Source organism: Corvus brachyrhynchos, unplaced genomic scaffold (assembly GCF_000691975.1).
Source record: "Corvus brachyrhynchos isolate BGI_N302 unplaced genomic scaffold, ASM69197v1 scaffold114, whole genome shotgun sequence".
Taxonomy (NCBI): Eukaryota; Metazoa; Chordata; class Aves; order Passeriformes; family Corvidae; genus Corvus; species Corvus brachyrhynchos.
In genome coordinates, this window is record NW_008238337.1 from 3618799 (window position 1) to 3630245 (window position 11447).

The 11447-nt window shown below is 44.4% G+C and overlaps 1 protein-coding gene across 1 annotated transcript; it reads right to left on the minus strand.

The window, feature by feature from the left end:
- Positions 1-2815: 2815 nt before the first annotated feature.
- On the minus strand, positions 2816-10847 carry PPP1CC (protein phosphatase 1 catalytic subunit gamma). Its single transcript, XM_008634176.2, has 7 exons — positions 10811-10847; positions 8719-8850; positions 7440-7670; positions 6184-6288; positions 5009-5232; positions 4490-4624; positions 2816-4049 (listed from the first exon to the last, which is right to left on the minus strand). Exons 1-7 carry the CDS (start codon positions 10830-10832, stop codon positions 3960-3962), a joined length of 939 nt encoding a protein of 312 aa, XP_008632398.2. The 5' UTR covers positions 10833-10847; the 3' UTR covers positions 2816-3959.
- Between the last annotated feature and the right edge of the window lie 600 nt (positions 10848-11447).

The window sequence follows — 11447 nt, forward strand, 5'->3', positions numbered from 1 at the left end:
CCTCCTCCCCACCGCGCTCCGAGAAACTTCAGCGAGTTCCCAAGCCGGGCCCCCTTCCATCCCCGACGGCCCCGCTCCGACATTTCCCGTTTCCGCAGCCTTTTTTCCCCGGACTGCCCGCGGTTCATCGGTTCGCGGGAACTGCCGGAACAGGACACGCAGGATGGAGTTTAAACTTTTTTTTTCACTGTTTTTAAACTTTTTTTCCCCTATCACTCGAAACAGCGAGCAAAGATTCAGGAGAGTCGTGAACTTAAATTGTGATTCTGCTGAGCCCAGAGCTGCTGCTGAGCCCGGACACAGATCAGTCCCACGAAGTCGGTGGAGGTCCAGGGATCAGTGTGGGATGTAAAATCCAGGAATCAGGCCTGGATTAACCTGCCTGCAGTTATGGGCTCGTGTTTTGTCAGAAGCCTCTTCATGTTTAGGGTTCCCCTCCATCTCTCAAACACAAGCTGGTTTGGGAAGTCCTGAGAAAAACTCAGCTGTGAAAAGCACCTGGGACCCAAAGCACCTCTGCTGGACCAAACTGGAAATACTTCAGTTTTCTCCAAGGAATGAACATCTCTCCAGTTTTGCACTTTAAAAGCCGTTAAGATGTTTCTTTCTTTGTTAAGGGTTTCCTCCTTGAGAGTGCTTAAAGCTTTTCCTGCAACCTAAATGTTTTCTATCACCTCATCCCAAAGGACACATCCCTGTCCTCCTTCCCAGGGTGATGAGGAATGAGCACAGGTGACACCCTCCTGGAGCTCCAAATCCCCCATCCCTCAACCATCAGCTCAAACCAGCGATTTACAGAACTCGAGTGGAACAGCAAAGGCACAGCCCTGGACCCGCGGCAGGGATGTTTAGCCTGGGGGTTTCCAGTTAATTTGGGCATTTTGGTCTCAGCTGAGTCCAGCAAACAGCAATCAGGTAATGGGGGAAGATCTGCACCTGAGAGCTCAGCAGATCCAGCCCCTTTTGGGTAAGGACTGTGGGGTTTAAGGAGAAAATCCCCACCATGAGGGACGTGTGTGCAGAAAATCCCTGTGTTCCCCTGTGGAGGCCTGAGCTCTGCTGGGACCAGGTCCTCGTGTTCCAAGGAAAATTGAAGTGTTGTTGTTGAAGTCAGTCTGACTTAACTCAGAGCTGAATACAACAGCCCTGACACATCCCAAAGCAAACCAGAAACAGGCAAACATGACCTGTGTGGAAAAACAGCCTTTCCACAGGGGATGGCAAGGACAGGCTTCACCTTGGAGAAACCAGAGAAACACCCCAGTGCCTTGAGGGACACCACACATGAGTGCCTCAGATCTTACCACTCTTGCCATGGCACATGACAGGGATTGAAGAGAATTTGGATTTACCACAATTTCCTCTTGTGGAGACCTCCAGCACAGCCCAGTGCCCCTCCCCACTCCAATCCATCCTCCAAAATGGGGACCCGGCGCCTGAAAGGTTCAGGGCTGCTCCAGCCATTCCATGTGTCAATTAGATATTCCTACAAGTATTATTATGGAAAAACAATTGGCAATCAGCACGTACTCCTCCTCTCTTCCTCCACTGACCAAAACAACCCAACCCCAGCAAACAGCCATAAAACACGCTGGAGCTTTTGATCAAAACCCACAGCAGGACCAGCAGCGCCTTTTCTTCGCTTCCTGCTGCCATGGTGGGACAGGACCCATCCACCTCCACCCGGGGGAGCCTGAGGAATGACCCAGCCTCGGGGAATGCAGCCAGGCAGAGAACACAGCCCAGAATAGGCACCTGTGTCACCGAAACTGCATTTGGGGAGACAAAAAATCAAACCATGGAGGACAAAGGTGTGGCAGCACAGCCAGCGAGGAGGGGTGACTGTGTCCCTTCGAGAGCAGGCACATCCCAACCGGTTGCACGTGTGCTGGCACTCAGCACAGCAATAACAGACATACAGGGTGTTGGACGAGGAGGGAGAAAAATTATAGAGCTATAAAGGAAACCACAAGTGTGATTCAAAGGGTGAAAGTAAGTTTGTGAGAGAGCCTTAACAGGTAATCTGTGACATCTGATCTAGCGAGCTTAGTAAGAGGTTTTTGATTAATCAGCTGTAGAGGGAAGGGAAACATTTCTTCAGAGTAGGAAAATGGCTCCAATTCAGAGAAATACATTGAAAAGATAAAACCAATGGCTGAGGACTGCCCAGAAAAGGCGTTTGGGGCCATCGGGTCCCACTCACTGCAGAAGTAGAGGGGAATTCAGTGGGGCACCAGGACAGAGCTGGGCATTCCAGTGACAAACTCGTTCCTAAGCAGATGCACCAGCGCTGCAGCTGTCCTAGAGCAGGCACTGGGTAGGGAGTGGCTGCCTCCCCACAGCATTTTCCACACGGCAGTGAGGGACCTCAGGCTGTTCCTGTGTCCTGTGCGGGCCAACAGCTGAGTGCCCAGAGCTGGCACACACTCACCCATCCCCACCGAGCCTCCTGTGAGCAGTGATAAAATGGACTCAGGTTCCCCATTTCACCAGAAATTTAGTTCTCTAATTAAAAACCAGAGGAAATGGGTCTGGTCTCAGCTCCAGCCCTCTCAGAGCAACACTTGCACTCAAGGTCAACCCCTCAGTGCACAGAACAATGAACAGGAGCCGAGCTTTGCGTCCTCCCACGCCCCTGTGCTGCTGCCCAGCCCCGAGCAGGGCTGTAGCAAACAGTGGCCCCACATGCAGGGCTGCAGGAGCTGCACCCCTCAGCTGGGAGGGGCCAAGCCTGAAGCTCCAGATCTGAGCTAAACCAAACACTGCTGTTTAAAATCACCTCTTGCAGCTCAGACAAATCCAAACCAAGAATCCATGGGTTTCCAGAACAATTTATTTCTCTATGTCAGGCCCTTGGAGAGCAGTAGTGTATATGTTGTGATAAACTGACACTGAGAAGATTTAACAATTTCTTCATTTAATAAGTGATTTTCACTACATGGTATTGTACACTGTCATCTGTTCAAAAAAGATCAACAGTTTTTAAAAAACAAGATTCTGTGAGAGATTTATATAAACCAGTGATCAAGATCAACACCTCTGGTTGGCTTATCAAGTGAGTTTCTAGGTTTCTTTGTAGAACAAAGTCTTTATGCTGAAATGCACAAACCCCTTCCAGCAGATCCAGAGCCATTTGTGTCACTGCCCCGGGACTGCTGTCTCAGCACTGTGATCTGCTCGACTGAACGCACAGGAACTGTACAAAAACATGTTCACTTGGAGCATGGACAAGCCTTTCTATTTGCTATTTCCAGCCAGGACTTCCTTTTCTCTCCGAGAGGAAGGCGTGGATGGGAAGCCCGGCCAACACAGCAGGGGGGTTGTGTACAAACGGGTTTCTAAGCAAACTTTGGCTTCAGGAAAGAGACACAAACACTTAAAATAATGGCTTTAATTGTCATTGAAGTATACGGAGAGGGACGTGTAGCTGAATTAAATATACATCCTACCAGTGGTGCTGGCAAGGTTGAAGGTTATCCCTAATGTCGACAGCAATAAAACTAAACGTGTACATGACAAGACATTAAAAGAAAAGCAATCCCTTTAAAACGAAATAAAACATAAAAAAAGTTCACAGTGGTTTGTATAAACAGTATGTAATTGCTGACAGGAACAATCTCTACTCTCACAGCACACGAGTGCCCTCTTTAGATCCTAAAGAACAAGATTTACACTACTCATGGTACAGGTCCCACCAGCCCCTCAGTTACCCGGCTGGCAGGGAGATGCTGTGGAGTGTGCAGCTGGAACACCGACACAGGGGGACTTTCAAACTCTTTTCCTGGGAGGGAGCAAAGTCTTTCATTCGCTGTTACAACCAGCAAATGCCATTCATCAAATGGAAAGGAAAATCACAAACACATTATCTATTTTGAGCAAGCTGAACAGCACACATGACAGGTTTAAAAATGGAGGTTATAGACTATGATACAAGTCCCAACAAGGCAGTGCCAAAGTGACTATTTCTTGGCTTGTTTTGTGATCATACCCCTGGGAGGTGTTACGGGTCTGCTGGAATTGGGCTTCTTCTTCTCTGCAGGTTTCAAAATCTGAAAAGACAGAGGGGTCATTTAGCAAAAAGTTTTAGCTGTCTTCCAGTCAAACAGTAATTCACTGCTAAAGGCACTACATGGGTCTTCTGGACAAGTTTAAATGTGCCAGGAAATCAATGTGTTTCCTGCTCTGTGCTAGGCCGGGGCTTGGGATCAGCTGCTCCAGAGCCCACAGCAGTGGGAGCAGCTGACAGCCAGCACCCTTTGCCTGGGTGATTTAATTCCAGGATAAAACGGTTCCCCCTACTCACACCAGCACGGGCTTAGCACACTTTTGAAAATATGAGTGCAAACACTGCCCTGTCTATATGTGGCAGCTGTAAAGATCTATCTGAAACAAGTGTTACTGTTGTTTAACAGTAAAACATTGATTCAAAATAGCACAAATGTCACGAGTGACCTCACTAAATAGGAGGGAAAATCTTCAGACACCGTACCTGGAAAGAGCACATTAGTGTTTCATCCACGCTCATCATGGCACCCGCGTTATCAAATTCTCCACAGTAATTTGGGGCAGAAAAGAGAGTTACCAATTGTCTTTTTGCAAAAAACTCGTATCCATCTTCAACAACCTTTAGAGATAGAAGCGAAAGAGTTAGTCTGGGCAGCTTCCTCCTGACAAGGTGTAAAGCAACTTTTTCCAGAGGCAGCAGCTGAAAACCCGACTATGTTTAAGGAGCATGAATTCCAAACTTTTACACCAAAACAGGAGCGTCCCACGAACCAGCTCAGCAACAGAGTCCATTAGCATTGAGAAAACCCTTGTTCAGGAGAGTCAGTTTATATTAAAATGTTCATTATAAGGGCTGTTAAACACTGGGACACATTAAGAAAACCTCACAGATATTTACAACTTGGCTGGACAAGACCCTCAGCACCGTGAGCTGGACCAGGTGACCACCTCAGGTCCCCATAACCTAAATTATTCTATGGTTTTAAGTACAAAATGAAAATACCTGATGAGCTCTACATATGAGATCCAAATCATGTTTATGGAGAAACTTAGCAACCACTTCAGCACCAAAAGTGAAGGACACTCCTCTGTCATTTTCACCCCAGCCCAAGACATCCTTGTCAGGGTCAGACCACAGGAGATCACACAGGAGACCTTGGTCCGGTACATCCGTGGGGCGCATGATTCGTCTGATCTGCTCCATTGACTGAAGGTCTGGTGACAAACCTGTTCACAGGGAAGACACAGGCAGGCCACAGCTTAGTCCAGCTTTGCTCTGCAACACTGACATTCATCCAGGACAAAAATAACTTGTATTCAAAGTGATTCACCGCTGCCATTTTATGCAGCTCAATGGCAACATTCACTGATGTTTTTTAAAACCAGCATTTGTTCTAAAGCATTTGGAACAGAAGTCACTTTCTAGGAGATTTACTGGAAGCAAGATAAAGCAAGGCCATTTCCACGTTTTACAGGATTACAGTAATCTCACTAATATTTTGCAAATGTCTGATAAAAGAGCTGTTAAATAAAAGAGGCATCAACACCAGAAATCATAGGGAATGTTCCCCGTGATGATCAGGCCCAGTTAAGATGAAATACAACATCAAACCCATCTCAGACCATTTTCCACTGATCTGAGTCCCTCGGCAACTGTAATGACTCACAAGTGATAAAACATTTAAGGTGCAATCTGTATTTTATGACCTGAAAAAGTGGCATCATGTGGCATAAACCAATTTCTACAAATTAAACCCATCAGGTCATAGAAGGCCTGGAGCAACCTGACCTAGTGACAGACATCCCTGCCCACGCTGGGGGAATTCTACCAAATGACCCCAAGGGTGCTTTCCAACCCAAACCACTCTGACTTCTATGAAAACAGGTATGTCCAGGACAGACATCAAAGTCCTGGCCATCTTAGAAAACCCTACAAGGACTCTACTCCAAAGGAGAGGCTATTAAACGTGCCTTTTGGTGGAAAAGGAAGGGCAGATCATCATGTCCAAACTGGCTCTGTGATTCACAAAACTGACACTCCTCGAGCCCAACCCTTCCTCACACAGGAGCCAAGGCAGAGCAAAATCCCTACGTTTTGAAGCTTCAGCAAGGTAAACATGAAACTGCCATGACTGAGTACTCCAGTTCCTCAGACATCGCCTAGGAACTGCTACTCACCCCCGTGACAGCAGAATATTTTCTCATCCACAATAGCTGCAATTGGTAAACAGTTAAAACAGTCTGTGAAGGTTTTCCACAGCTTAATATTGTATCTTCTCTTACCTAGAGGAGAGTGGGGAGAAAAACCCAGTCAATGTGCTTTTCTAGCACAATCCAACCAACCAAACACAGATGCCTTAAGTTTACTGAGATTTGCAAAAAGTCAGCATTAGAGCCTACACATAATTTATCTTTTCTGATACCCACTGATTTATTTTATTGTTTACAGACAGTGGCAAAGGTCTCTCAGTGTGGCACAGCTTCGAGGACACCATAAGTCTGTTCAACAGAACAACATTCCACTGTTGGCAGCCAGGCTCTCCAGTCCCAACTCTGCTTTGGAAAATCATCCCTTGGAGAATTTGATCTATTGCAGAAAATCTTGCCATTTGCAGTTTCTTCCAGGGGAAGACAGCAATTCTTGAAAAGCAGATTTTCTTTAAAATTCTGCTTTACCACATGAACTCACTTTCAGCAAATAAACAGGACTGAAAAACGAAACAAGGACTGAAAAATGAAACTGCTACAGTTTTATAAATTTCACAGGGACTCTCCCAGATATGAACCCTGAACATATTTGTGATATATGACTAAGCCTGTGATTAATCTCTGAGGAGACAACTCTGAAATACCACACATCTTTGTTTCCTCACTGGAGAACAAGACATGGAGTGCACATCTTGTCATCTGCAAGCCAAGTATGTCCCACCACACAAGTTCCAACATGCTTCGGTGCACAATTAATTTAGTAGTATCATCTCTCCATTATCTGGATTAAATCACATCCTTTGAAACAGGAACATTGGCTTCTGCTTCACAGTGAAACTACTTCTTGTGTTCGGGTAAGGTCTATGTACAGCCCCCATCCACAGTCTGTACCTGTCATCATCGTCCCTCAGATGAATGAAACAGAGGCGAACTTCCGTAATGCACATCAAATTAAATTCTCCCATCTCTCATTAGATGCCCTTATCAGATGACTTGTACCACTGAGATTTGTTAGTTAACACACCAGCCAACAAATGAAATTACCCACTTGGTTGCTGCTTTGTACTGTGAGGATCCAACAGGACCAGGGCAAGGACAGACTCCCCTTTCTGAAATAGGCCAAGGGCCCCTCTAAAGAGCACAGAGGGCATTTCAAGTCAGGAAGGAACCATCTAACACTGCCACCCTGCTGTCCCCAGCCAGAGGCACACACGCCTGTTACTTACATTCGTCGTAAAACCCATAAATTCTATTGATGCTGGCACATTCGTGGTTCCCTCGGAGGAGGAAAAAGTTCTCTGGGTATTTAATTTTGTAGGCCAATAGAAGACAAATTGTTTCTAAAGATTGTTTTCCTCTGTCAACATAATCACCAAGGAACAGGTAGTTGCTTTCTGGTGGAAAACCCCCATACTCAAAGAGTCGAAGCAAGTCATAGTATTGTCCATGGATGTCACCTGCAATGGGAATCAGACATGACACTTAAGTGACCCTTCACTACATCTTTGATTGATTCTAGAGAAAGAAAAAGTCAAAGTTGCTTCAGAAAGAAAAAAGCTTGCAGTTAGATACTGCCCATAACATACTTAAAATGACAGTTAATGTATACAGAATTATCACATTTTGACATCTATGCAATGGTTAACTGCATGAAGTTGCATGTAGCTACTCAAAAATATTTGAGTGTGTAAAACAAAATCAAGATTCCAAGAAACCAACTGTGTTTTCTGGAAACACTCAGTAATTCAAATTCTAGCAGTGAAACTGCATCAAAAATGAAATTGATATTTCTGCCTTTGGTTTAAATCATGGGCTTGTTTCTGACAAGCAGAACACTAAATCGTGATTTTGGACTACCAATATTATAAATATGAAATGAGCTACTTCAAACTGAAATAAGTCCTCTGTTTTAGAGTAAGGTAAAATGCTGTTTGCTGGAAGCTTTCAAAAGTGCATTTATTGAGGCTTTTAAGTTGACATTCTTCATTTCTTTAGCATAAGTAGACATGTACATGTGTGCAAAATGAACACTGCTGTATGCAATATGGTGAAACCAAACCAGAAAGTAATTCCAAGGAACAGAAATTTAAGTTTCCAGCAGGATTTTAAAATACTGTCAAACCACTATTCAGCTTTGCATGGCAGCACAATAAATACTGGGCTTCCTCATTGTTTCCCCTTGTTCAGTCACAATTGGGCCAAACATTTTTTATTTGATAACTTCTTTCCAAAACTTCATGTCAATCTCTCCCCCAACCTGGTAAAACTGGACCAGCTGCTTTTTGGGTTTGGATTATTTTGGTCCCAAATACAACTCCCACATGTCACCCCCTCTCCACTCCTCTGCCCTACATATCCAGCAGGGTTTTATTTTGCCTTTTGCTACAATTATTTATTAGTTTCATTGTTAGTACGTGAAAGTAGCATCTGGCACTTGTTCTCTCCTTACGGTCTGTATTTACCTGACACCTCCCCCAAGATCAAACCAAAACTCACAGTACTCACCACAGATTTTCAGTGGAGCTTCAAGTTCTAGTAGAATAGGCTGACTCAGGAAGATTTCTCTGGATTTCAAGCACAGTCCTCTAATTTCATTCTCTTGAAGTTGGACGTTTTTGCCTGGTTTTGATCCTCGCACTGTCAGGAGGAGCCAGAAGTCAGTTATCAAACCCAGCGACATCCCTGGTGTTATTTTAAGAGCCTGACTAAATGCCAGAGTAGCACTGAATGAGAAGGTACCAGGGTAAGATCGGGGTACCAGGGTGAAATGGCAGTGCCAGGGAAACCCCTGGGGAGTGTGTTCTGCTCCAGTCGTATGCTTCTATCATTTAACAGAATTCATGGCTCAACACTTCCCCCGTTAAAAATGTCACATTTTAAATAGCATCAGTTTAGTTCTATTTAGTTCTAAAACCCATCCTGGACAATGTCACTATTTACATGCTATTTTTTAGTGAAGCAGTTATATGCTTGTTCTCTGGAAAGCTGTCTGAACTTGAGAAAAGGGCATCTGCCATTCTATCACCAACAAATGTGCAAGTTTCCCTAAACCAGCAAATCGCCTTGCCCAAGACAGTACCTAAACAAGACCACAGCACCACTAAACCCTGTACTGCCCCGTTCTACGCTACAGCTGGAAAACAGGGAAGAAAAATAAGCACAGGACTGGAAGATCAGGCCTATCAGTAAGGCAATAGTTTTGGATCATGACGACAAAACAGCTGTCATCATCACTGCCTTTGAGCACAGTAAAAGGTAAGGCAGTAGGAGATCAATCTCCCAGCCCCCAAAGTACTTCCCCCTCCTAACTCCCATCCTTCACACCCTTCCAACACTGCTTCAATCTCCCCCACTGCAACAATTCCCAACAGTTTGTTCCTTTAACACCCATTAAAACTTTCCTTCCTGCTCTGGACAAGGACATCAGCCTGGCCTGAACAAGTTTCACACCCCCTCTTCTGCTGCCCAGAAATACAAAGGACATTTCTACAGCAGCAGTGCTGTAACTATGGCACAAATTGCATGCAACAGCATTTATCAGGGTTAAGATTGGATTAAAAAAAAATTGTGAGTATGCCATTACTGGTGAAGCCTGTATTTTTATTTGGTGTCAAAACCAGTGAGAACATGTAACAGTGATAAGGCTGAAGAACAAAAAGCAGGAGTATCTTCTACAATGTAACCCATTGGTTCAGCCACATCAAAGCCAAATCACCAAGAACTTGAGTCTCAGATGCCTAGAAACGCTCTGCCAACACCTCCAGAAACATAATCCCTCCACTGCTAAGGCTGCCAGCTTAGGTGACTTACTGTGAGCAACTCCTATGGCATTGAGACTGAAGAATCTATGCCCTTATCCAAAAAAGTCTGGTCTTTAATTGCAAAAAGAGCAAGCAACAAGCCTGAATCCTTTCAAACACAAGAACCTATGTAGTATTATCTTCCTGAAGTCCTAAATAACTTGGTATCTAGCTACCATTTCAGTCTAATTCCTTTGCTACTGTTTAACCTCAGAGTGAGAAATCTGAAAGTTCCAGATGACTCAAATCTCTGCCGTCACTGTGGGCCTTGCGCTGTATGAAGCCAAGTGAGAACTGCAGTGGGAAAGGCTGGGGGTGCTCGAGGCAAGTTTTAGGAACAGCAAGAACAAAAAACAGTTGTGTTCCAATTTCTCACTAGCACAGAAGCTTCCGACTTTTACACGGGCCTCTGATCAAGCACAGAAAACGCTGTTCAGTGAGCATGCACCTTATCTAGACCGCGAATAAAATAATGACTGTGTAACAGCCGTGAAATCCCGTGTCACTGGATGTGATCTCTACGGGCACTTGCAGTGTTACTGCCTACACAATCCTTCCCTGCACACTGACTCCCAGAGACCCCCAGTCATGGTGGCACTGCCTGCCCTGCAGAACCACTGACAGTACCCTAAACCATAACACCTTTCCTCAAACAACCTTCGAATGAAACTTGAGTTCAAATTACAATGTATACTGACAGTGACATTACTGCAGGTCAAAAGTCATGGCTTTAACAGTGTTCTCTTTCAAGCGCTACCTGCTCCTTCATTCCTCACTGCCCACGTGTTATCACTCACCACCGACGTTCCATGCCAACATTGGAATTACCGCTGCACTTCATGTCTTTCATTAGTATCTCAGAAGTAATGAAGCATGTAAATGAAAGTTAAATTTTTGTCACAGCAGTTTATCACGCATGAGGCTTTTCATCCACACAGTAATTTTTTCATCCGTACAGTAATTTTCCAAAGACTCCTGAGCAACCAGCAAGTTACTCAAAATGCCAAATATCCAGAAGCAATAAAGAACAGAAATTTTTAGAATTAAGTGACAGACTGGCTGAACTGTAAATACAAAATAGACATTCCCTTAATCCTAAATTTTACAATTCACCTTTGTTTTTGAGATAATACAAAATACTTGTATTTAGTTTTCTGTGAAGCCAAAAATCTACTTGCCATGATTTGATCTTCTCAGAAATTGCTAAAACCAAACCCCGTATTTCACATCCATAAATTAAAAAGTACAAAATATTATGCAGACTATGCAATGCACTGAGTCACTAAAGCTCATGAATAAAGCATATGCATTGGTTTTTGCTCAAGATTAAATGATCTGAAAACTGTTTCAGACACAGGTTTTCTTGGTTTTTCCAATACATTTTTCTTGAACTGGTATAATCCTCACACAGTTTTAGTCACCTGCCTGTAGAAA

Excerpts from the sequence above, each read along its gene's own strand:
- PPP1CC (XM_008634176.2), bottom strand. The coding sequence starts at position 10,832 with ATGTTGGCATGGAACGTCGGTG. Across the intron at positions 7,671-8,718 it reads AGCTCCACTGAAAATCTGTG|GTGACATCCATGGACAATAC; the intron begins GTGAGTACTGTG and ends TTCCCATTGCAG. Across the intron at positions 6,289-7,439 it reads TTATGGGTTTTACGACGAAT|GTAAGAGAAGATACAATATT; the intron begins GTAAGTAACAGG and ends ACTCTCCTCTAG.